The sequence below is a fragment of the Corvus kubaryi genome, unplaced genomic scaffold (assembly GCF_017639235.1).
Source record: "Corvus kubaryi isolate FWS band 111438036 unplaced genomic scaffold, C.kubaryi_AGA036_p1.0 37396, whole genome shotgun sequence".
Taxonomy (NCBI): Eukaryota; Metazoa; Chordata; class Aves; order Passeriformes; family Corvidae; genus Corvus; species Corvus kubaryi.
Window position 1 is genome coordinate 26,810,518 of NW_024581135.1, and position 26,773 is coordinate 26,837,290.

The following is a 26,773-nucleotide window of genomic DNA, read 5'->3' on the forward strand; positions in this document are numbered from 1 at the left end:
ATGTGCTTCTGACACAGATTCCACTTTACAGCCGATCTGGGCTGCGATGCGTTAGGAAATCAGTACAGACCAGCTCTGATTTGTGTATTGCTGTAACTAAAAAGAAATGAGTTAACCTGCAGGACCTTTCCAGCTGGATTGCTTCAGGGTAATTACTTTTTTTCTCTCTTCTTTTTCTTTTCTTTAAATGGAAAGCCATGTATTTCCTGTGCTGCAGCAGAAATCCTGTAACCAGCAACAGAAGATCAATGCTCTGGTGTTACAGATTCTCACTTTAATCACAGGCATGGTAGCCACAGCCAGACCCCAAGTGATGAGCACCCTATTGACTGGGAAAGTTGATGAGAACAAGAAACTATTTAAGCAAGAGACGATGTAGGTTTTTTTATGCAAGAAAAGGGTTAAGGGGATTTGTTCTCTTCTCCCTGGTAATGAGTAGTTCTAAGGTTAGGTTTCTGCGGATTAGAAAGGAGAGGATGTCCATAGATTAGCTGGGGCAGTGAGGTTACTTGCTGTACTAACATCCAACAAATACTCTTTCCCTCTGGAAATTCTGCATGAGCTGAACATGGCATATTCTGTGGGGTTTGCAGGTAAGAAAATTTGCACTGTACTGAAGCCATTGTACTGCAAGGATGCATTTCCCCCATGTAACTCGGAAATTTGTTTCCTCTCATAGCAAACCTATTTAAACTTCTAATATCTGTTTAGTTCCCATTAGCCAAATATTAGAGGGGTGTATGAATAGGGAGTAGGAGCTTGAAAGAGATTTTTTTCCTCTCTCCTAATCTTCAAAAACTGTACTTGTTTTTTAGAAGTAGGTTATGAAACTACCTGTTCTTGTATGTTGAGAGATAATGTAGAAAAATATGTCACTGATACGGGACTCTAAAACAAATCCTTTCTTTGAACTACCTAGCCACGTACTTCTGAGTACTAAGATTTAGTATAAATACGGTGGTTGGTTGTTTTTTTTAAGGGGTTTTGGTTGGTTGCTTTCTTCTCAGTAAGCCCAAGCTGTTGGCAATAAACAGCTGGAAGTAAAGCTGGCTGCCCCTCATGACTGCAGTGTGCTGCATCAAGTGTTCTCTGCGTGCTGCTGTTTTGGGAAGCGATGTTTTAGCGGTTTACCCCGTGTAAACAAGGTACTCACACCACCACTGCAGCTCTAAGGCTGTGCTTTAGAGGCAGGCAGAATAAACCACCATCAGGAAGATCTGAGTACAAAGAGTAGTAGCATAAATTACCTCATGTATGCAGGTAGGATTCTGTGAAATCTCACAGAATGCTTGGTGTGAACATAACATTTTTTCTGTCTTTTTCTTGTAAAACTCTACTGCCTCTGACTTGCATTAAGTGGTGCTTGGGTTGAGATAAGGATAAATGGTTTCAAAGGCTTAAAATAGTCAATTTATTCCACTAATATGTCGGGTTGCTGTTTTAGCTAAAACACTTTAAAGTCTCAAAAAGTATACAAAAAGCAAGGTGGTTCTTTACACTGACTAGAAAAGGAAGCTGACAGACTTCAGTGATGACACTGGCCCAATTAAGCTTATTTAATGCAGAACAAAAAAGTCTTGAACAGGGCATGTAGTTTGAGTTGCTGAATATCTCTCCTGTGGCTTATTTGCAATGAAAGCTTTCTCAGAGTATTTCCTACTCTCAAGCTAATTTGCAGTCTTCAATATGCCAAATCATTAATTTTGGCAAATTTAAAGATAGGAGTAGTTTTCCTTGTAAAAAGGAAATTATTCAATTAATAATTGAATTATTAACCAGAGTGTATAAGAGCAGGGGGGTGATGTTCTGGATGTCAGGTTCTCTGGTGTTGTCCCCTTTAGAGGCTTGACAAGATGCAAAATTGTCCACTTAAAGTCAATTCTGAAACTTCATTAAAAACAGGGCTTAGGTTCCCTTGCAGCTCTAGCCTTGTATCAATAAGACCTTCTGGTCTGTCTGACAAATAGGTTCAAGGAATTTCATACTCTGCTGCTGAAGGAAGCCCTGTAGCCCAAATTTGGGATAACAGATGCTTGTAGACGTGAGGTGACTGACTGATTTTGACTCAAATTCTCGCACAGTCAGTGTGGATATCCAGTTCTGTCTCTAACAACAGGCAAAGAGAGATGTCTTCTATTAATGAGCATCTGTAATTGCCTGCAATACACGTGAATGGGAAGGCCCTTACACTGCCTGGGAGATTAGTCAGGTAAGCCTTTTAGCAAGAATTTCCATCTAATTTATTTAGATCCTTGGATGAGGAGATGCTGAGCTCCGGCCTTATAGTCTGCGTAGATATGTCTTTGGAAATAAAGGCACAGTAGTAATTCTAAGTTTGTTTGAACTCTGACCTTTGCCCTTAAGCAAGCAATCCAGAAGGTCTCTTTCTAAAGAAGTAAGATACTCCTCCTCTCTTCTGATAATGACTTTTTCAGCATCTGTTGCTACTGACAGCTTCTGAAACCAGGCTTCACAGTTGGAAGCTGCTTTCCTTTTGTTGTGTGTAAATATGAAACAGCTACTAATTTATGGCTGAGGTGAGCTGTGGTGTTAAGAACTTGACAGATTTTAATGTTAAAATGCTCCTTCTGTTAGCGCAAGCATAAACTCTGTATTTTAAGATGACAGCAATGGATGGAAGGATTACTGCATGTTTATTATTATTCCTAGAACTCTGAGAGCTGTAGCTGAGGGTTTCACCCAACAAGGCAAGCAATCACCCTTCAGTAGCTTTCCCAGTTTTTTGGGAAATCTGAGGTTAACCTTCAAGATAAACTGTGTCCAAAATTTCTAAACACACTCAAGTTGCTCTCACATCTGTTCTCTGTGGAAGCTGTACTGATACCAGATGCTGCAATGCTCTATGGGGAAAAAATTAATCTGTCAGTATTTTTAAGGGCTAACGATATTGCTTGTGCTTCAGCAGAATCTGAAATATTTTAGCATCTCCAGAAATGTTGTTCTTTGTTTCCATTTGCTTTGTCTCGGTGAAGAAAGGAACAGGTTTTCATGACAGATTTATATGTCCTGCTTTGTTAAATCCATCATTAGGCAGATCAACTAAGCTTAAAAACGGGGAAGGCAAATTCTTAAAGGAAAAGAACCAAGACCATTGAAAAATATTAAATAATTGCAGCTCAAACCCCAGTTGTATTGGGTGAGGATCAAACTATATTTCTGTGAGTCTTTAAAAGAATAATTCATAATTTTAAAAGCAGTCTTCAGATTAGAATTTCAGTAAGATGTGTCATTGAGTATTCCATAGAAGTAACTGGAAATTAATTGTCCAGACTCAGTAATAAAATGTTTGAGTCATAATCTCATGACTTCTGATTTTTTTTCTCCCTTAATTTCCACTGCCTTTTGAAAGCAGTTTTATGATTTAACAGGAGAGAGGAAGCGTGTTCTAAAAATAAGTATTAAGTGCAGTAAAAGTGACAGTAATGCCTTCTGCTTTTGTAAGCAGATCAAGATAATACTTTTCCTGCTTGTACCTTTGCTGTTTTCTATCTACAGAGCAATCTAGAGGAAAATGGCTGCCTTTTTACTTTATTAATCCAGGGGATAAACTACTGTGTATTTAGCAGAATTTGGTAAAGCATTCAGTGAGTCACACTGGGGGTCGCTATTGGCTGAGGTGCTCAGACGTTTGATGTTAGTTTTTTTAATTTGTAGTCCAACTCATCTCTTGAGTGGCCAGCTGAAATATTTAATTCTTTAGGAGTAATCTACAACACTGATAACCATGACAGTATCTTTAAACTTGTATCAAGTGTGATTTGAAGTTAAATCAGATAGGATGTAATGAAGATTTTGAATTACTTAAGAGCTTTCATACACAGATTCTTGATGCTTTAGGGTATAAATGCATTGTGTGGTGTTCCCTGGGGAATTTTCATAATACTTTGAGAAGAAGAGTTCAGAGAATTCCCTGAAGCGATCCAGTACTGCATTGTTTGCCATGAACAGCAGATTGAAGAACTTCTTCCAGTTTTAATTTAAGAGAACATTATAGGTTAGTGATAGGTTATCACAGAATTTTAAGGGAGAGAAGGAATTTGAAAGAAAATTTTAGAAGGCTTTTATTTTATATGTGGAAAGGTCATGCAACATGGATACATATTAATTAGTAAGTGGTGTGTTCCTGCATTGGTTAAAAATGCTGATTTTAAAATTTAAAGAAAAAAAATAAGGTAGTATATGCGCTTTTTATAATTAAAGAAATCAGCAACACATCTTTAGATTAGCAAATAACTTCTTTGATTCCATCTCTAAAAGTGGCAACCTATTGCTTGAGAGAGATGATGATACCAGCAAAGTAATTTGAACCAAGAATTTTTACCTGGGCTTGGGTTTTTTGTGTTTTAATTCACTGTGAGGAAATAGAGAAAAATAATGAAATCTCTGTGGAACAAATCCTTCAAAGACCTTAAACTCAAATAATGATAGAGACAGGGATCCCCTTTTTCTAAATCATGTCTTTGGTCAATTAAAATTCAGTAGCAACTCCAGTCTTTCACTTTTAATACTGTGTCAATATCAGGAGGAATTAAATGTAATGTGTCCTTCAAAATGATTATTTTCTAAGCTATATTGATATGAAACAAGATTTAAGTCTTTAGAAAAAATTAAGACTTTCCATGGTAGTACACTTAAGCTGGAGAGCCAGAAGATGGACCAAACAGCTTTTTGTTTTAGATGACTTAATGAAGCAAGCAAATGATAATTCCATAAAGATATTAAAATGTCATATTCCAGTTGAGGCTTGTCTGTCTGTATTTTGGATGCTACTGGGTAGCTGAATTTACAGGTGGGACTCATGTATTTAATTTATTTTTGACACCTGTTGTGCACTTTAAATACAAATTATTGCCCCCCCACTTTGTTTTAAATTCTGCTTTCTTACCAATGTAAGATACCTGACAGTATTCTGATATGAGGGTACTCTTTTCCCTAGTTCAGCATCTATCTTTGTGAAACCAACGTGGTGTGAATGCACTATTCAAAGTGGGTGGAATATCCTTGAATAAAGGAGAAGATGGAGGTGCCAACAGTCAGCAGTAAAGATAATGGTAACTTTTGCACCTCTTTTTCAGTTTACTTTCTTTTGAAAAAAGTTTTATTCCTTGATCTCTGTGACTCTTCTTCCATTGAGTCATGAGAGAGATTAATGTGTCTGAAGTATTACTACTTATTAATTGGAATGATTCTTGATGTTCAGTGGCGGTATGCAGTTAACTTAAGAGAGCATCAGAGGAGAATACCTGGCATTTGTTTCTGGCTTATAAAGCCAAGGAGTTTTTTGTTGTTTCACCTCTTCTCAGTAGGAGGTATGAGCTTGAACCCAGACTGATACATGTGAGATTGCCTGTATGGTTTTCTCACAGGTCAGTTGCAAATTGCTAATATTGACCTAAACCTGCTGGCAAATAAATGGTAAAATAACTCATGCAACAGAGTTGGTTGCCGGAAAAAAAACCAAAGCAGACAGGAAATGTCTGTGCATTTCTTAGAAGTACAAATTGAGGAAAGGTGCGTTTCAAAGGCCTGGGTCACTGTTTGGCTTTGGTTGGTCTTCTTTGTGTACTGAAGTGTCTTGCGCTTTTCTGTTTCTTGGGCTCAGGTGTATCTCATGTTCTGACTCTAGCGCTGCAAGAACTCAGTTTGCTCTGTAAGAGAGATGTCAATGGCGTTGGCATGTTATATGACCTGCTCAGATCTCGCTGGCTGCAAGCACTGCTAAAGGTAAGTTAACACACAGCTATGAAAACAAAGGTTACCTAGAGAACAATCTCTAGGGAATAGCTACTTGATTTTGCCATATCAGGACAATAAATGCTTATTTACATGAAGTGCTGGTAGTTCTGATGTCAGTCCTAACATCAGCAGTCACAGTAGACAAAATGACTTTTGCTTTAAAGGAGAATAAAGTATTCTCTTCCAAAATGTCCTAGCCATTAAAGCTCTTCTACTTTACATGTCCGTGTTAAGGCCAGGGGACACAGACTAAACAGCATTGCTCAGCTGTCTTTTCTATTCTTAAATTTCTGTATGGCCATGCATCCCACTTCTGGGCCTGGGACATTGTATTTTTTTATTTTGCATCCCACTCATCTGATGTGTAACTGAAAATCTTACATAGTTAGAGAACAGAGTTTTGACTGGTGTTTCTATCTTGGGAAGAATTTTATCTCTGAGACAAATTCTGTACAAATTCTGCTTTTCTAAAAAAGGTTTTAAAAATCTTTACATTTTAAAGAAGAGCTTTTACTGGATAAGAACGCCCATATGGGCATTTTAAATACAGCAATTTGTTTTAAGTTAAATTTACTTTGCTAATTATGCCTTCAACTAGAGGAAGAAAACAGATTACAAATCAGGGAATTGGCTCTATCAGGCTGTTGACCTGTGTAGACAGCTTTTCTTCTAGGAAAATTCAAAACTACAAGGTAACTGGCTAGCTAGCTGGTAATACAGAGAGGCACTGAGTTCAAGACTAAATTCCAGATGCATTAGATGTTTAGAATTTAGATTGCAGACTCTGGGGCTATAGTTGGACTGAGAAGTTTCCACAAATAGAGTGTTGTCCATTGCTTGTCATGTATGTATCTATATGATCATGTGAACTGGTCAATGTTATCATTGCCTTGTTTTGTCTGTCATGGCATGAAACAGATTTATGAATGCCTCCAACATTATCTTGGAAAAAGACCAGCTCCTGTCACGCTGCAGGCACGTGCATTGAGTCGAGAGGTGAGACTGTGTATACACAGTTTATTGCTTTACTTACTCATACCAAATGAACACTGCAGATAAGTGTTCTGGTATTTATTCTGTGTCTCAGGTCTAAATACAGTATATAAACTTGAAACTCTCCTTGCACATCTGTAAAACTGCTCAACAGCCCTTACTGTGGTAAGAGGGGGGGCATGAGAAATGGGCACAGCTGTGGTTGCTGGACTACACAAATCCTGGCCAGTGTAATGAACAGAAACATTAATTGTTTAATCACTGACTGTGTATTTTTCTTCCCATGTAACTGTGTGGTTCAGTGTTATGGCTACAATCAAGCAGCCTGACATGAGGATATTGAAAAGCTTTTTAGATTTTTCTAATCATAATAGCTGAATTCTTAATCTTTTAATTAGTGGGAGAGTTAATGACGAAGTAGAGAAACTGCGACTAGTGATGAAATTGGTTGAGGGATGGGAGCAAAAACTGATTTAGAGCACATGGCACTGTGCCTGAACTAAATTAAGCCTGGCTGAGTGTAGTGCAGCTGTGGTCATATTGTTCAGTTCTAGAGCAAACCATATGGACATCCTCTGAGTCATATAATGTGGGGGAGCTTAATACTGTCTCCATATCATATTCATTTACATTCAATGTAGAGCTTTCTAAACTAATTGTCCTCTAGAATCCTTCTCTGTGCTTTCTCTCTTACAATTATCAGGTGGTAGAATTGCTGCGTGAAGCCCCTCAGTCAGGAGAGATCAAAGAGCTAAGACGGCTACTGCGTTCTCCACACTTAAAGGCAAGTCCTGCGTAAGGAAAGAAAAAGTCTGCTCATGGAGCTCTCTGCAGTGGGAATGGAAATGGATGGGCAGCTGTTCACAAGAACTGGTAAAGGAGCCAGAAGAGACATAGTTAACTGATGATGAACTAATCTGATCATGAGATCAAATGTGAACTGTGTATCAGAAGTACCTGCAGTGGGCTGCATTTTACTTAAGGCTGTGCTTGAAAGATGTTTCTTACAAAGTTTTAAATTATGGGCAGTTAATACAGACATATAAAACCAAACTTTCCTTGAAATTGCAAAACCTGCATTCTTAACCCAAGAGCTCCAAATAGAAATATTTCATTTTTTCTAAGTTTTCCACAAGAAATAGAGGAACTGTTCTTAAAATTTCCATGGTTTGATTTTCCTGGTGGAAAGAAGAAAATGTCAATGTGTGCAAGGGATCTATATTCACACAGGAATACATTCACTGATTTCTATTTTCTGGCCAGTCACTGTTTAAAGTTCTGCTACTGTATGATCTTTGCTTATGGGTTGGTTGGTTTGCATGTTTTCATTTGTAACAGGCCTTGCTATCTGCTCATGATACTGTGGCCCAGAAAGATTTTGAACCAACCCTTCCACCACTGCCAGACAACATACCTGAAAATGAAGAAGCTATGAGGATTGTCTGCTTAGTGAAAAACAACCAGCCTCTGGTAAGGGAGCTTCCTTGTGTCTGTCAAGTTATTTTAACTTAGACAAGAATTGATAATGCATCAGATGCATATTGGTTTCTTCCCAGGAATGTCATGGGAATTGTGTGCATTCTTGTCCAGATTTTACAGAATCACAAGAATTGTTGAGATTGGAAAGGATCTGAGGAGACCATCTGGCCCTGCACAGTGTGGGTATAACTAGAGCAGGTTGTTTGATGCCTTGTCTGCTCAGGGTTTGAACATTTGGCAGATACATTCTCATTATATGAGATAAAACCAAACTGGATTGAGAGTTATTCCCATGGCCCAAACAGAAAGGAAGGGAGGAGAGACTTTGAAAGTTCTTTAGAAATCATTTGTACTTATTAGCAGCAACAATTGTATAGTTTAGCTAATCTGTTTTAGGAAAAGATAGCTGTAATATTGGAGATAGAAAAGATTTCTTACTGTCAATCCATGAGGTTATTTTAGTGTGATGGAAGTTGAAGACATTGAGGATTTAGTACTAATACATTATGACCCTGGAAACTACAGGCCTGTCAGTCTCACTTCAGTGCCTGGTAAAGTTATGGAGGAGATTATTCTGGGAGGTATTGAAAAACACCTGAGATTCAACACAGTCATTGGTCACAGCCAGCATGGTTTTATGAGGGGGAAAAGTCCTGCTTATCAAACCTGATTTCCTTTTATGACAAGGTAACCCACCTAGCTGATCAGGGGAAGCCACTTGATGTAATCCTTTTGGAATTCAGTAAAGCTTTCGATACTGTCTCTCAGAGTACCCTTCTGGACAAAATATCCAGCACACAGCTGGATAAACACATCGTGCAGTGGGTGAGCAACTGGCTCATGGGTAGGGCAAAAAGGGTAATAGTGACTGGGGTGACATCAGACTGGGGACCTGTCACTAGTGGGGTTCTGTAGGGGCTCCATCCTCGGCCCTGTGCTCATTAACATCTTCATGAATGACTTGGACACAGGACTGGAAAGAATACTGAGCAAGTTCACAGATGATACAAAACTGGGAGGAGCTGTTGACTCCCTTGAGGGCAGGGAGGCCCTGCAGAGAAGTGGCGACAAAGGAGAAGGCTGGGAAGTCCCCAACCATGTGAAGTACAACAAGGGAAAGTGCTGGATTCTGCACCTGGGATGGGGCAACCCTGGATGTATGGACAGACAGGAGAATGAGGTGCTGGAGAGCAGTGCCATGGAAAGGGACCTGGGGTCCAGGTCAGTAGCAAGTTGGATGTGAGTTGGCAGTGCCCTGGCAACCAGGAGAGCCAAGCATATCCTGGGGGGCATCAGGCACAGCATCACCAGCCAGGCAGGGGAGGGGATTGTCCCACTCTGCTCTGCACTGGAGCAGCCTCACCTCGAGTGCTGAGGGCAGTTTGGGGTGTCACAATATAAGAAGGAAATGAAGCTGTTAGGAAGTGTCCAAAGAAGGGCCATGAAGTTGGTGAAGGACCTTGAAGGGAAGCTGTATGAGGAGTGACTGAGGTCATTTGGTCTGTTCAGCCTGGAGAAGAGGACACTGAGGGGAGATCTCACTGCAGTCACAACTTCCCTGTGAGGGGAAGAGGAGAGGCAGACACTCATCTCTTCTGTGCGATGACCAGTGACAGGACTTGAGGGAGTGGCCTGAAGTTGTGTCAGGGGAGGTTTAGGTTGGATACCAGAAAAAGGTTCTTCATCCAGAGGGTGGCTGGGCACTGGAACAGGCTCCCCAGGGACGTGGTCACAGCACCAAGCCTGACAGAGCTCAAGAAGTGTTTGGACAATGCTCCCAGACACATGGTGTGACTCCTGGGGATGGTGCTGTGCAGGGCCAGCAGTTGGACTCCGTGATCCTTGTGGTCCCTTCCAAATCAGCGTATTCTGTGATTCTGTGGTTATTGCTATATCCATGTTGTGGTAAAAAGGCTGTATCCCTCAATGCCTTTTTGTCAGTGTGAAGATCAGACTTGTGGTATGAAAGGAAATTTACTGGGGTCCTTCAGTGATCAATGTGTTTTTTCTTTGTTCTTATCTGCCAGGGTGCCACCATTAAACGCCATGAGATAACAGGTGACATAACGGTTGCCCGTGTGATCCATGGTGGGCTGGCAGACAGAAGTGGTAAGTGGAATTTGAAACAAAGTGATACATAAAACTGAATTTGAAATAAGACATTTGAAGTAAGATAATAGCTTCTGCAATTAATCTTCCATTATAAAGCAAGATGATGTATATATGGGAAAGCACTGTTAACAGTGATACATTGCAGTGACTTTGATTTGGGCTTCATAAATTTTCAGATGAATTTGCTGTTTTAGACTGAGTTGAGGTACAAATCCCGTTTTTATTACGTATTCCTGGCACCAATACCTGGTGCCCAAATTGCAGTGTAGTATGAACTGCAGCTCATTCCCTAGAATGAGGAGAAACGGTAAACATCAATAGTTTGTGATTCTAGAAGATAATTGGCTTTGAGGAATAATATTTTTTGGCACTAGTCTACTAAACACTTTGCTTAGCACTAGTAGCTAAGCAATCTTGTGAAGAGTTTCCTTGGAAATGTTACTACTTTGTCATCCTAGAATTGAATGTGTTCCATGTCCCTTAGGAAATGTAATATAACTAAAATGTAAAACATCAGAAATAAAATTCAACTGTAATCATTATAAAATAGCTCCTTTTAGTATTTTCTGGCCTTTGTATATAGAAGAAAACCCAACTTGCAGAAAATAGCCGATTAAGTTCCTAGTTTGACTAATGTTGTAATTGAGTTAAAGGAACATGGGAAAGAAAACAATATTGTGAAGACTTTACTGTAAAGGACAGAGAGGAGTTCTGGGATCTCCCACTGCACCTGAAGTTTTTAAGGGTCTGATTCCATGTCTCATGGTCTATTAATATAGAACAGGTTCATAAGTTACTTTGGGAAATGGAGCAATATTAAAATGTCTGTGCTAATTTTAAGGCAAATTGTCAGTAGATTGTAAAGATGTTGTATGAGGGAGTGGGAAGAAATAAGAAAACTGAAGCATGCAAGCTTCTTGCGACCCACAGCAGTCTGCAGTCCCATCCAGGGGCAATGCAGCCCGAATCCAAAATGCTTTCCTGCATACCTGGTGTATGGAAAATTTTAATGCTGACTTTCAAACCTGTGGTATTTCTCTGTGACCCTGCCTTGCCTATCCAAGATAAATCGTCCTGAGATAAAACTCCTGCTGCTGTTTTCATATTTGTTTTCATGGTAGGGTTGCTGTACGCTGGAGACAAACTGGTGGAAGTAAATGGAGTTCCTGTTGAGGGACTTGAGCCTGAGCAAGTCATTAATATTCTGGTATTTAATATTTTTAAAATTTCTACTTTGTACCTTAAGATTATTTGTATGCTCACTCTTTTACACACTCTTGTACAGGAGAAAATCTGAATTTTCTGTTAAAAATTTCAGGCTGTTTCCTTACTGTGAATGAAGTTCACAACTGCTCATGATATCAGAATATGTGAAACCAGAATTAAATCTAACTTCTGTTCTGGACAGAAATTTTGTGACCATTCCACCTGCAGCTTCTGGGAAAAATACTAATTTTTTAGTATTTATCAGTGAAGTAGACTTCACTGATTCATAATTTTTCCCCAAGTGCCACTCAGTTAATATTCCACAAGAAAGTAGAGGAAAGCTGCTATTGTAATAAGAGTCTGTGTTACAAAATGCACTAAAGCAGAGTGAATGAGCTTGTAAACTACACATCTCACCTTGCAAAAAAAGGGCACTGTAATTACTGTTGTCAAAATTCTCATGAAGAAATCTGTTGAGATGTCCCTATTGTTTGTCATTTTGCCCACAATTTTCCAGGGTTCTTGACTGCTAAGTGTTAAGTGCCAGCCAGTGAGGTATTTCTATGTGTAATTGTATCAAGTCTATGTGCTATTGCCCTGGCTGTACCGTTACTAGGTATAAGAAATACAAACTCTATTGGAATGCTTAATTATTAAGTGATGTTCCTCCCCCTTTATATCATCCATCTATCAGACCCTGCTGCTAATTTAAATAAGATTTCAGTAGAAAAATTTGGTATGAATTAATGTTGAAATTACATATACTTACAGTGAAACATAGGTTACATTAAATTAAAAATAGTTAGCAAAACTTTGATGTTTCATTCTTGAGTTTCCTTTTGGAAAAAATACAGTATTGTCACATCGACTCTGTCTACCTGAATTCTATCTGTAACACAGACATTACAGTAGCCTCAAAACCATGCTGTGTCAAGCTTGTCTTGCCTATGTTTGATTACTTGCGTTGAATACCAACCCTATTTTAATTCTTTTCTAATCATTTAGGCCCTGTCTCAGGGGACAATTATGTTCAAATTAATTCCAGTTTCCGATCGGCCTGTCAGCAACCAAACAACAGTAAGAAACATTCTTTTTCTTTTTCCAGATTGATAACAGTAGTGCCTAATTGTGTGATACAAAGACATGGTGTTGCCTGGAAGTTTATTGCAATCCCCAAAGTGTTACCTTGCCTTCATGGCCACCTCTCAGCTGACATCAATATGTTGTTGCTGAAGCAGTAAAGACAGTAAGTGAAAATGTTATTGTGTAATGAAGGCACTTTCAGAGTGATCTACAAGTTGAAGGTCAGTTCTTTTCATAATGTATGAGACAAATGGGGCTTTTTCCTCATTTAATGGACAGAGGGGGTTTAGGGCTTGATCTGGTTTTTAAAACTTGACTTCATCATTAGTTGACTGAAGATGCAGCACTATCTGGCCCTGTGATTGTAAAGCTTGTGTTGTATCTGTTCTAAACTTGGCTTCTGCTTACTCTTGTGTATTTTCTTTACCAGCTTTATGTGCGAGCAATGGCAGATTACTGGCCCTTGCAAGATCCTGCCATACCATGTGCTGATGCAGGTTTGCCTTTTAAGAGGGGTGAAATACTCCAGATTGTGGACCAGAACGATGCTCTCTGGTGGCAGGCCAGGAAGGTTTCAGATCTCAGTGCCTGTGCTGGACTCATACCCTCAAATCATCTTCTTAAAAGGTAAAGAAATCATCATTTTCCTGATTTCTGGTTCAAAAATTAGCCAGTTATTCACACTTTGTTCTTTAAAATTTTCACAAGTTTTGTAGCAGTATGATTCAGGTCTGATAATCATCCTTCCTCTTTCTTTCTGATCTCTGACTTGCTCTTTTTCCCTTAAGAGCGCCTGTGTGAGAACAAGCTTTTGAAAGCCCCTGTATAGTCTCAAATTGCCATTTAGGAAATTTGCAGCACTTGTCCAGTCTCCATGCTGGTTGCTAAGACATCTAGGGGAGTGTAGCAGCTGAAAGATGTGTGGAAATTGAGGGCCCTGACTATTAAAGGACCATCATGTATGATGAAAACAAAAAAAGCAAGGGGAGGAGCAGGATACTAAAAGCATAGTATTTTTTTAAAGCTGTCTTGTGATGCATGAGTGACCTCTTCAGCTTTGGTCAAAGCTGAGTAGGCCAGATTAAAAGAAAGGAGAAAAAACCCCAAACACTCAAGGAAGAACAAGGATCTCTTGCTTATTATTTTCTGCATTAATAGACCATTATTTTTACATTACATGCTTTCAGAATCAGAGTTCTTACACTGCTGTAGCAAACTTTTCAATTTGATCCTTTAACCACATGTCCTGTGGTACCCTCAGGATAACAAAAGGCCATGCAATAGCAGATGATAAACTTCACTTTGCAATATATGTATAAACCTACCTGTGGTCTGTATAATGCAGGTTGAAATCAAACTGGGTTGTGACTCAGGCTGCAAGGAAGAGGCTCTGTGTAGTAATGGAGGCAGTAGTACTACTACCCCTAGCAGTAGCACACTCTTCTACTTCCGGGAGTCTGTACCATGCTATGGCTTATCTTCCTGTACTTTTACATAAACTCTTAATACTTCTGGGCTGCTGATTTGGAAATTCAAAATAGTTCTGATAGCATGTTGGTTTTCTTTCAGGACTTTGCAGTGGGCTAAAACATTGGTAATGTTTCAGTTCTTGCTGTCTTCTCTCAGTTCAGTACTGATTGATCTTACATGTAAACAGTGAATCTGACTGGAGCATAATGTGCTTGTGGACTGTTTTGTTTCTTTAACTGTGATAAATTTATTTCTATATAGGAAGCAGCGAGAATTCTGGTGGTCTCAGCCCTTCCAGCCCCATCTCTGTCTCAAATCATCAATGTGTGAGTGAAAAATTACTTGAGTAATACAGTAGGAAAGAAAGATCTTGTCTCTGTTTCAGGCATACTGAAATAGAAGCTTATACAATTCAGCTTAATTCAAAGACATTGTGTCTGGAGCCATATTGTAGCCTTAGAAGTGTGTTAACTATCCCTAGAAAAACAAATACTTGATGATAATTGTACCTGGAGTACTGATGGTGGAGATGGTTGTCTCCAGCATACTTGGGATCTGACCATAAGAGAAGCTGTGAATTCAACCTCTTCTAAAGTCTCTACAATCTAGGAGCTCACTAGGTCAGCCAGTTCTCTCCAGGAGAATTGGCTCTAAGTCTTGAAGTGACAATTGTACCGGCCTGGCTTTCCAGGGACACAGATACCAGCTCTGCACTGAAAAAGTGCCATACAGTGTTTAGAATGTTTCTTTGCCATCAAAGCTATTGAGAGAAAGATAGAACTTCTTTTCTTGAGGCCTAAGATAAGCTATGCTGTCCTTTAATTTATTCATGGTAACAATCCAGAAATGTTATCCTCTGCCAACTATAACTTTCTAAATATGCAATTATTCCCAGAAAAAGAATGTTCTTCCTGTTTCCTCTCTCCCTGTTTTCTTCTATGGTTCTTTATGCAAGTATAAAATTTTTCTCTTATGATAAATCCCAGAGGGAATGTGTTTCATTCCCTAGGATTCTTCTTGCACTGATTGCTTTGTTTGCTAGAGCTGAGGCTCTCTTTCACCATAATTTTATTGCATTTTAACTGCTTCAATGGATATGCTGTGAGCAGTAAGCACTGTGGAAGAAGGTAGGAAATCACATCTGGACAGCATTGCATTTCTGTACCCGGAACCAATATATATAACACATGGTTTTACAGACTTTTTAAAAAGTTTTCGGAAATGAGGCATTTTGATAAATACATGCAGAAGAAGCCCAAGTTCTTGGCATTTTGTGTGCTTAACATAATTGAAATCCAGCCTTTTTTCACCTGAAGTAGTAGATGCATGCATTGTCTTAAAGCAAAAACTTTAGCTGCGCATTATCTGTCAGGGAAGTGACCGTTTGGATGGGTTCTTTGAGGAAAGAAAGACAACGTTTCCTCTTTCTCTTTTCTTCTCCCTCTTTCTCTCCTGGAGCAGCTCCAAGAGAGTATTTCTTTAAAGGATACATATGGGCAGAATGTGATTGACAGATACTCTGAAAATTGCCCTGTAACTGGAAAATAGCTGCTATTGGGCCTCTCTGGAAGGGCGTGCAAGAACAAAACACAAACAGTGCAGTATTGTGAGTCTTTGAGATTGCCCAAGCTCATGTGATCACATTTCAGGGACAAAAATTGATGTGGTCTCAGGATTGAGAGAGAGCTGAATTGATCTTTTCCTTTTCTTCCTTGTAAAAATAATAATAAAATCAACCAAGCAAAACACTTTCCTTGAGTATAGCATGTTGGAAAGATATTTAAAAGCTATAGGACAGAAAATTCTATTCCCTCATGGTAATACTTAATAAATAGATATCTACTGGATAAACAGATTGACAGCCATGTTAAACCTTTCATTATTTCAAGAGGAGAATTCGTTAGATGCATTTGCCTCTCTGCCACAAGCCCTCCAGAGCACTCACTTAAGAAGAGATTTTTGCTCACTGTAGACAAGGAACATCAGTAAATTGGAGTTAACAGTTAAAATCCTTAAAGATGTCTAAAGGCGATCTGAGTTTCACATATCTTATTTCTGATGTCTGAGTTCAGTCTTGTAAGATCTGTAAGGCTGTTTTTCCTCCTCAGTGTTTTTCTGATTCAGATGAATTTTTTTCCCTTGTGTTAATCTGTAGAGGACGACATGCAGATTGACGAAAAGTGTGTGGAAACAGGTAACTGAATTCACTTGTGATTATTTTATTTGCCTCAAGGCAGTAGCTAGTTAAAAGCCTTATTTGCTAGATAAAACCACCCATCCTCCTAGTGAACTTAATGGTAGAAAATTCTGTTTTTCATACCCTGGAAACCTCATCTAGTATTAGTGTATTAAAATGAGCTGTTTGCAGTTCTGGCGTACAGTGCTTATAGTCAAGTGTTTTGACCAGCACAAAAATATCTGCTTGAATGAGATCCAACCTCTTTGATTCAGGTGTTGGATAGTGGCTGTAATGTTACCATAGTTTTTTGCCTACTGTATGTTTAATGCCACATATTTTTGTGGTCATGGAGAGCCCACACAATTCATTGTCAAGATATTGATCTTGGGACAACAAGGAGCAAGAATAGGTTTTTACTTGTGAACACTAAGTGTGAAGATTGGTAGCTTGAGTTGCTCCCTAAAGCAGTGCAGTTCATTCTTCCTTCTTCAAGGTAATTCAGAAGCTCTCATGGAGGGATGGGATCTTGTAGGGCTGTGTTAAAAGAGATGAAGCAGTTAATTCAAGTACGGTGAGCTGTATTTTGCCACCTCAGGGTAGAGGGAGCTGGGGGAAGTATATGTGAGTATATATGAGACCAACAGAAGCTGGAAAACTGATTTCTGATTCTGAAATCCATTAGAAGGAAAAGAATTAAATTTTGAATTTATTTTAATATCTTTGCTATCTGGATTACTAAACAAGATGAAGAAACATTTGAGTCAGGTAAGTTCCTCTGACCTAATTCTAAATTCCTTGCTATTGTTCTGCTGCGAGAAGGGTGTCCAGAGACAAGCGAGTGTCTTGCAAACAAGCAGGTGGCAAAAACCAAAATGCCACTTTAGCTTCAGAAGCCATTCTGGCTTGAAGAGCCATTATGTAAAATCTTGTTGCTTTAAGTCTTCCTCTTGTTCTCTGATTACCTTAATAGTAAGGTTTCTGTCCTCTTATCCCACAAGTGTGAATGTTTCTTCTCGTGCATCAGTAGCAGATCTATTTATCCAATCCTTATCAGTTATACCTGTGCAAGCTGTGACAGCAGGGGCTGCACTGATGTCAGCAGATAATTGGATTACCTTCGGTAATGTGGAGGCCTGAATCCCCAATGCCTGTAGGAGTTGATGTGGTACAGAGGAAAGCTGCTTCTGGATTCCTGATTGTGGGCATGGCTGGCATACAGGAAAGAAAAATGCTTATAAAATTCATTATTTATGTATTGAAAATAGAATCAATCAGTACTTTTTTTTTTAACCAAGCTGATATGGGGATTTATTTTTTTTCATTTAGGAAGCAGCTGCTTATTTACAGCATCTTGAGAGTTCTGCAAAACTTAAGTCTTCTAAAATAGATAATTTCTCCCCTAAAATAAAACTACTGCTAAACCTCTCATTTGAGGTATTTGTTAACCTTGTGGAGAAGAGTGTCATTCTACCTTACACTTGCTCTTCTTCACAAGGTCCCGAGTTCTTCTGCCAGTTCTTCTTTCTGCACCTTCTTCTCTTATCACAGGTGGTTTGTTCTCTTCCACCTCTCAAGCAATGCCCAAGGCTTTTAAGGCAGAACCAGCAGGTCTGCAGGGCAGTCTTTTGTTTTCAGGCTAGGATGTTTGTGATAGCTGCACTTGGGGATTACTGTTGTAAATCCTGATCACTGCTCAGTGCTGAGTCAGCTCTCTGCTGTAGCCACAGAGTCAGAGGAATAAAGGTGCAAATATTTGCTATCCTACATTCTACTTTAACCACTAGTTGCAGATGTATTTTGCAGTACAGTACTGACACAGATGCTGCAGTTGAGTCTTGCATTCTTTGGGAACTGAGAATTCATGCTTAAAGAAGCATATTCTAATGTTTGCAGTACCTGTTTTCTACCTTCCCTAAATGTGTTGGACAATGCTGGTTGGATTTTTTTTTTTAATCATAGTATAGACTGTCTTCTCAAAACTAATTGTTTTATGTCTGTCTCTATCTGAATGTGCAGAGGAGCTTAAAGAAGGTAACACTAACTGTTTTCTCCCTGTCTCCTGTAAGCAGTAAGCTAATAGAATTTATCTGTTTATTGCTTTACCGGGAACTATCACTCTTCTTGCAATACCCAGTAGCTGAATTGCTTGTTCCCTGTAGGATTCTACACTGCACTCCATACCATAGAGGAGAGTGTAGATAAAGCAGAAATATTTAAACATATTTGAATGATGACTCAAGAGACCTGAAGACAGAAATTATATGGGCATGTGTCAGCTGAACAGTACTCTGAACATTGCCCTGAATGAGCAGTTTTGTGCCAAGCAGCTTTTTCCATAGTCATAAACTAGTTGTTAGTACATATAGAAATGCAGGAATAAAACTGTATTGTAAAGGTACAAGTAATGAAGAGTGTATAGATGTGAAAGAGCAATTAACATGCATCTAATTTTGTTTTAATACTTCCATGCTTATAAGATAACTGTAAATCAAAGAGTCTAGAGCTAAAAGCATTTCAAAGCTATGAACATAATGTTTTTCCTTGGAACAAATACAGCTTTTAAAGACATGCCTGTGTCTTCTGTATCTCACTCCTGCTTTAACAAGGCCTAAGTAAAGGGAGCACACAGCTTGGATAACTACATGCGTGATTAGGGGAAAATAAGGAGTTCTTTTTGAAAAGAAAACTAAACACTGGCACCATTTTTTTCCTTGGTTTGAAAACTCAAACCACCTTTCTCAAATAGTTTCTAAACTTTCTGAACATTGATTTATTGGAAAATTGGTATGTTTGAGCCTTATGTGAGAAATTTAATAAAAAAAAATACATACAGAGTTTTAGAAGTCTCACCTGAATAGTGAAGTCTTTATGAGGAACAGCATGAGAATGAGGACAAAAAGAATTGGAGGAAACTGGTTAGGCTCACATGTTGGAGCACAAATATCACTGATCCAATGAAGAAAAAATAAATAATAAAATCAGGTCTTCATTTTGCCTGAAACATCTGAGCACACACAAGTTGCATTTTCCAAACATGGTATGGGGCAGAAACCGAGTTACAAATTTTTTGTTTCTGATTTTGAGCTGCTGACTTGTTAGTTATTGTTTTAACTAAGGAGTGCTTGTAAGAAAGATTTCACCTGAAAAGCTTAAATTATGTGGAGGTTTTTTTTCATTAATTTCAATTTCAAAACATTGTCTGGTATCTAGATATTTTAGGAATGAAACAAACAGAATGTTAAAATTCAAATTTAATTTAGAAAATACCAAGACTTTCTATTTTTATTTTTTCTCACAATGACCCTTTTGAATTGATCATTGGTCATGTGAAATATTTTGGTATTTCATATTATGGAGTATCATGCTTTTAAAATTATATTAGGCATCATATTGCCACATATTTACTGAAACCCCTTTTTTCCCTGGGATCAGCAATAATTGTTAGCCATCTAGCTTTTAAGCTTTCCCTGTTCTTTTTTATTTCATGAGTATTTGTTCTTTGTATTCTAGAAGAGGAAGAATTTGGTGAATTTGGTGAATTTGGTCAACGAGTCTTTATTGGTATGCAAGACTAAAGATAAGTAAAATCTTTGCAGCTTGATCTAGATTAAATGCTTGTCTTAAGTTAAATAAAATACTTTGTTCTTTATATCACCTAAAGACTTACTAAATGGAATACAATCTTACTCTGTTTTCCAAACTTCAGGAAATCTCCTTCCTCCTAATAATGCTCAATCTCTCCATTTAAATTTTTCATCCTGTTAGGTTTCTACAGAGACTTGGCCACTGCTATTTAAACTTGACTTCATTATTCATTTTTCTCAAAAGTAATATCTGTTATCCACTGAGAATAATCATGAGGGCTTTCATTAGAAAAGTATACCTATAGGTGAGGTTTTCAGAGTTGGATGGTCAAGTGGAGCAACAAAGCTACCCCTGTGGTTATTAAACCATAGTGACCTTTAAAATACACATTCTGGAGGCTGGAGTAAATGTTCCAGACTTGCCTCATGAGAGCAAACCACCTACACTATCAAAAAAAGTTCACCTGTTCCCTAGAGATGCCTCAAGTAGTCAGAAACTTCTCCTTCAGCCTGTTTGGGGATCTTTAGGAAGTCTTTCATTCTGGGCTAGTTTTCAGATGACTTTCAGTGGGATTTTACCTACTCTCTAGCTGTCCTTTAATGCTCAGAGATTCTACCAAGCTGTCATATCAAGGGCAGCAATGAAATTCACTAACCTTCGCCTAGCAAAAAGCTCAAAAAAGGTAGTATGTTCTGTGGCTTAGAAAGAGGCCCTCTTGGCTAAAGGAGTAGTTGCCTACATCTCTGGTATATTTTCTAGTACTGATGCCTCTGCCCCTTTGCAGCTGGATTCCGCAGAAGCATGCGGCTGTGTCGCAGGAAGGCCTGGCTCAACCAGCAGTCCTGCTACTCCCGGTGCCCCAGCAGCTGCTACAGCACCCTGGCAGCTCCCTATGAAGAGGTGGTCAGGTACCAGCGGCACCCAACAGACCGGCACAGACTGATTATCCTTGTGGGTAAGAGGTTAACAACCTTCACAGGCAAATGGCACCCTCTTCTGCCAGAGGAGAGGAAACAGTCACGCACAGTCTGACCCACGGGGATTTCCTGCTGCTGATTGCAGTGGTTGCTGACTGTGTAGGCAGCTCTCAAAGCAACACTTCAAGAATTATTGTAATTTGGCCCCATTACTGAGGTTAAAGTTTAATGTAGGTATCATCTTCTTTGCTTGAGATAGAGTCCTTAGAAGAAGCCATACAGTTACAAATGCTGCTTGATAATGGATTTTATTAGGGAAGTGGTTCAGTTTTATATTCAGCTGGGACTGAAAATGATGAGAAAACATTTGTAACTTAATAGAAAACATATTTACATGGAGGCATTTCTACAACCAGTGTTAAATGCATAAATAGGACAGTAATAAGAATATTTAACTCCAGACTAGAACAATCTCAATCATGGACAGTATAGAAAGATGCCTTTAATAATGCTTGTTATAGGACATACTGTATTAAGTGGGCTGCAGGCTCTCAAGGAGACTTTACTTGTAGTGACTGAAGGGAAGCTGCTGTTCTGCACTGTTCTATTGTCCTGATAAAGCAAACTGAGTAAAGGCAAATCCACTATCCTAAGTCTAGATGTATTTGGTAAGTGTTTTCTTTTAAAATAGTACTGCTGAGTTGCCTCCTGGGTATGGCTATATTGCTGGGGAGTGATTTGTACCCTGTCAGTAATATTAGTTGCTCTTCCAACTTTCCAGGTCCTGCAGGAGTTGGTGTGAATGAGCTACGGCGAAGGCTTATCACAAGTAACCCACGAGAGTTTCAAAGTGCCACACCTCGTATGTAATGCTTTTCCTCTTTCCTCTACTACCCCAATCCAAACGTGAATAGGAAATGCCAAGTACCTTCCTCTTGCCTTTGTGCATTCATAAACTCTTTGCTCTATGGCTGTTTCTTCAGCTCCACTGAAAGCCAGTATTGTTTGCTTTCATAAGGGTTAGTTTAAAATACTATCTATCTCATTTTAGCAAATCAGCCAAAGGTATTTTCAAGTTCCAGCCTCTGAAACCATTAAAAGCTTTATGAAGGTGAAAGTTATGTGCATGATTTGGTTTAATTTTGATGTTTGCTTTTCCTAGATTTAAAAAAAAGAACGTTTCTTGGAGATATTTTAAGTTCTTAGGGTTTAAGTGCTCAGATATGAGAATGAAGACAACAGAAGTTGGTGCTTAATAGGCTTTGCAGCTTTCCTTATTAGCCTTCTAGTCTCAGATGAGACTTATGCAGCTTAACTTCTGACGTAACAACTGAAATTATTTCTACCTCTGCTTATTTGGTTCTTGTAATTTAGATAACCAAACTGGAAATTAGGGATCTGAAGCTAGCTGAAAATTCAGGACTTTGTGCTTAAGATCCCAGATATGGGGAAGGTGCAAGTGTGGGAAGCTTGTGGGGTTCTTCTGAATGAACTTTAAAAATTTTTGCCTCTGAGGAGTAAAAATAGTTGTGCAACCAGTTCCAAGGCAGTTCCTGATTGCTTTGAATCACAACTATTTGGATTAAACTACCCTTCCATTCCAAGAAATACAGTTGTGTTTTGATAACTTTCAATGACTTGTCACTGGCAAACCATTACAGTATATGGGGCTTTTGCTCTGGATTAACGTATGGAAATAACTCATATTATTATTTATTAAAATACTGATTGATAGTTCTTCATGAAGTTCATTTTCACTTATAAAGTTACAATAATTTAGTTGCAACTGCTTTTTTTGCGTGTGTTGTTATATCTTCTTTCAGACACCACTCGTGTTCAGAAAAGTTATGAAATGAATGGTCGTGAATATCACTACGTATCAAAGGAAACTTTTGAAAACATGGTGTATAGCCACAGGTGAGTAGGAGAGATGAATTACATTTTTATTACTTAAAATGCAGCATGATCCAAGAAAATACAGTTTTGTAATTAGGTCCCAAGTCTGGGCTCCGCCACTCTTACTGTGTATGTTTGGTGTAAATCTGGGTCAAACTACTTGAGACCGTTTCTTCCAAGACTGTGTTCATACAGTTGCAAATAGCTCCTCCACAATTAATCTCAGAATCCTTCTAAAAGAACATGGGCTCTCTAGTTCTGAGCTCATTAGATGTGCTTGTAATTTATAAGTCTAACTCTCCTGGAAACCAGACTGCTTTTGAAAATTTAGTAGCGAATCCCACCTGTTCCTGACCTATGACTCCATTGCAGGATCTCTGCTGTGATGACACATGAGTAGTTGAACTGTAAGGGCTAAATATTCAAAAGTGTCTGCTCCTTTCTATGCATCAATAATCTAAGGCAGACCAGCTCAGCACCACACTCATTGAGCTGTGCCAAGTGCTTTGAGATCTTCAGATTTAAGAAGTTATTTGTAGTATGTAATTGACAAGCATTGACAAGTAAAATCACAACCTCTCATCATAAAATTCATAAAACCATGATGAGTAAAAAATGCATGTTTTGGAGACATTGAACTGTAATGGTTTTGATTTTATGCCCAGTGTAGCAGGGAAGAGCAAAGGTGTGAAGGTTCATCAGTGTTCACTGCATTTTATGATCATTCAGTCCTGATCACTGGATTATAATTGAAGATTTCACCTTTAAATTGAACCTTTTTGAAACTCAAATATTCTTTCACTTTCCTTCTTCCTCACCACTGTTGCAGAATGCTGGAATATGGGGAATACAAAGGGTACCTCTATGGTACCAGTATTGATGCAGTGCGAACAGTCCTTGATGCAGGAAAGATCTGTGTAATAGATTTAGAGCCACAGGTGAGTGGTAAAGGGGCAGGGAATCTTCTGGAAGGAAAAATAATTTTCTCTACATTCTTGAGCCATTGGAACATGTTTGTTGCTTTGTCTTTTCACTTTACCGTATGGTGCTTATTAATAATAGATTATTCTTTTCATGTGTCTTAGGGGGTGGTGGTGGTACTACAGTGACAAGTATGTTGACAGTTCATTTTTTACCAAGCCAGCAGCTGCATTATCAGTTTGGATGGTATGGAAATGAGTTTTCATACTTACTTAAAATAAGGATTAGTCTTTCACATGGAGAGCTGTAGCATGGGATTTCTTCCTCCTCCAAGCCCTATTAGTTGAGAATTCTGTCCTTCTGTTAGCAATCTCAGAACACCCTTTGGTAAAAGCAGCAACAGTTAAAAGTAATCAAGCAAAAGCTGAAAATTTTAGTATGTCTCTGTGCCTTTATTCCTCTCCAGAAGTTACAGCTGTTAGTAACCTGCTTTTTCACTTAAATGCTATTCACTTTTCCTTCTATTTTTGCATTGAATTTGCTGATAAAGATAAGGCTAATAAAAGCCTGCGCTTGTAAATATCTAAGATACTTAGAGCTGTGTCTAGCAAAATCCTGCTAACCTTCTCTGAATTACTTGCATATTTAGTACTTAGGAGGTGTTTGGGCTGTGTTGTTTCAACATCTCCTCTAACTGAATGTAAAGAGCGACACCGTAACTCAGTAATTCTTGGATATTTCCCTCTAATTATGCAGAGCCAATGTGTCTGAGCCTTAGGCTGGCAGGGTTTTGTGCTGCTTAAAACAGAAATTAAGTTACAAGATTTGTGGGGTATTACTCAAAAACTGAAACTGCTGTAAGAGGCAGATTAGGCCACACCTTAGTCTTCACATCTAAAACTGTCCTTGGGTTTCTTCTGTTACATTTTTAAGCAAAGGGGAAAACGTGGGGTGTTGGGACTTGGGATGTGTAATTTTGCCACTTGAAGTAAGAGCAGTGAGGTAGCAGAAGTAGTGCTGAGTTACATACTTTATTTTAAATCTGGTGGCTTGACCAATTTTACATGCTATGATTTTCTTTTGCTTTTCTTTTTTTCCCATTCCGTCCACTCCCTGCAGTAATTTAACAATACTTACTAGCATTAGGAAATGTTACACAGTACAAGGAGTTCTGAAAGCAGGATATTTTCTTCCAGTGTGGAACAATAAAGAGGTACTTTTTCCAAAAGTAGCTCCCTAACAGTTAAAAAAGAACAGGTTTCAAATGCATCTTTAATGTGGTTGATTGTAGAGATCTGTTAATGACACTGTTCCATCATTCACTGGTATTGAAAGCACCTCTTAATAAATAAGGTTACCAAGCAGAATTAAGTGATTGTATGCTACAGTTGCTTAACAATGTCTGGTCCAGGGATTATTAGTGAGATCTTCTTCAAGTAAGTGTTCCTGAAAAAGGTGTCTCCTAGGTCTGGAGATAAAAGCATGTTGTAAACAAATGGCTTTTTATGGGAGTAAAACTGGGATGAATACACTTGAAATACTTCATTTTACTCTTCATTTGCAGGGTATACAAATAGCCCGGACTCATGAGCTAAAGCCCTACATTATATTCATCAAGCCACCCAGCATAGGTTGCATGAGGCAGACTCGTAAAAATGCCAGGATCATTACAGATTATTATGTGAACATGAAGTTCAAGGTGAGATTTGGGAATAAAAGAGATTATTAATCTGAGATTCTGTTATTAGAACATAATGCATTCTATTATGCTACAATGTTAACTCTTAAAAAAATACTACTATGTCTTTAGGATCAAATCTAAACCTTTTTCTGTAGATTTTGTTGGGATTTCTTTCCCCCCTCCCAGATTGGCTTTGAAGCATAGGAGTTGTAATTTGTATCTAGGGGGCTGAGGCATTTTGCTTCAAAATGTCTTTAAAGGAGAAGGTATATTGCATATTTTTGTTTTAATTAGCTGCCTTGTGCCAGTATTTGAATCAACATGTATATTTACTGTTTGCATTGAAATACTTGGAATGTGCTTCCTTCAGTAATTTAATAAATTATTTTTTCACAGTTATAAGAATGTATTATTATTTCATGTATGCTTAATGATAGTATCAATCCTATACTAAGTTCTGTAGATAAAACACAGATCCTGCTTGCAGGAAATGCATACCTTGTATTTAGAATATATACAGCACTTTGTCACAATTGTTTCCACACAAGTCATAATCAAATTTAGCATCTTAACGTTTTGGAGACCTCAGTCTATAACTATGTGGAAATGAGTCATGATTGCTGTGACAGAAAGTAACATGGACACTGGCCAAATAAACTAAAATTTGGAATAAAACCACAAGCATTAGTAGATCTGCCTTCCAGTCCTTAACATTCTCTGCCATCACTCATCATTAGAATAACTTTTTAGGTAAATGGAGCATACTGAGACACAAGGCACTTCCTTGGGAAGCATATGGCAGGCAGCTCTGTTTTTCAGATCTGAAACTGACTGTAGAAGGTGCACTTTATTACAGCAAACTGTAAATGAAATAAAGTAGACTGACATTATCTATTGACCTCTTGTTTATGTGGCCCAAGCTGTTTTGCAGATGCTGCGCAGGTATGTTTCTCTACACAACACTGAAGTTTTCTGGACTTACTCTGTCTCACAGGAAGAAGATTTACAGGAGATGGAAGATTCGGCTAAGAAAATGGAAGCTCAGTTTGGTCAGTTCTTTGATCAAGTGATTGTGAATGACAATTTACAAGAGGCATCTGCGCAGCTGCTGTCTGCAGTACATCGTGCACAGGTCGAGCCGCAGTGGGTCCCTGTGGTATGGATATGCTCCGACACTCAGCCCTAATTCTGAGCAGCAGGCAGCTTCAGAAAGATTACAGCTTATGTTTTACTTCAAGAATAATCCTAATGTCAGGATCGCAAGAATTTATCTTTGTAAATGAGGGATTTGGAAGAGGATTAGGAAAGAAGCTGCTACGGGAGATATAATCATACTATGTTCTGTGTTGCATCCACTTTTGTACCAAAATAAAGGAAATATTGTGAGCACTCAATTATAAGAATAAAGAAAAATCTATTTTGTTGCATGTATCTGCATTATTTACTTACACGTAAGTTCAGAAAGGTCCTTTCCTTTCTTTGTATTATGCTCAT

The 26,773-nt window shown here is 38.6% G+C and overlaps 1 protein-coding gene and 1 long non-coding RNA gene across 16 annotated transcripts in view; one reads left to right on the top strand and one right to left on the bottom strand.

Moving 5' to 3' along the window:
- MPP4 (membrane palmitoylated protein 4) lies at window positions 1–26,706 on the top strand. 13 transcript variants are annotated; one of them, XM_042041424.1, is made up of 23 exons: window positions 303–593; window positions 2,117–2,209; window positions 4,958–5,072; window positions 5,624–5,745; window positions 6,676–6,753; window positions 7,454–7,534; window positions 8,089–8,220; window positions 10,257–10,338; window positions 11,463–11,548; window positions 12,553–12,624; window positions 13,061–13,257; window positions 14,362–14,426; window positions 15,210–15,227; window positions 16,256–16,294; window positions 17,024–17,044; window positions 18,296–18,310; window positions 19,790–19,840; window positions 20,649–20,819; window positions 21,563–21,643; window positions 22,605–22,698; window positions 23,507–23,615; window positions 25,163–25,297; window positions 26,274–26,706. In XM_042041424.1, exons 3-23 carry the CDS (start codon window positions 5,039–5,041, stop codon window positions 26,463–26,465), a joined length of 1,875 nt encoding a protein of 624 aa, XP_041897358.1. In that variant the 5' UTR covers window positions 303–593; window positions 2,117–2,209; window positions 4,958–5,038; the 3' UTR covers window positions 26,466–26,706. The 13 variants fall into 13 exon arrangements, 12 of the variants coding, with proteins under 12 accessions (XP_041897359.1, XP_041897367.1, XP_041897368.1 ...); XM_042041425.1 differs by lacking the exons at window positions 303–593; window positions 2,117–2,209 and adding an exon at window positions 1–148; XR_006018260.1 differs by lacking the exons at window positions 2,117–2,209; window positions 26,274–26,706 and adding an exon at window positions 23,763–23,844 and having other exon boundaries at window positions 294–593; window positions 25,163–25,244.
- Window positions 13,751–26,773, bottom strand: part of LOC121670779 — a 31,419-nt gene continuing 18,396 nt past the window's right edge. For all 3 annotated transcript variants that reach the window (XR_006018264.1, XR_006018265.1, XR_006018263.1), the window contains 3 exons: window positions 23,871–23,980; window positions 17,395–17,487; window positions 13,751–16,813 (listed from right to left, as the gene is read on the bottom strand). This is a non-coding gene — a long non-coding RNA (uncharacterized LOC121670779). The remainder of the gene's footprint in view (window positions 16,814–17,394; window positions 17,488–23,870; window positions 23,981–26,773) is intronic.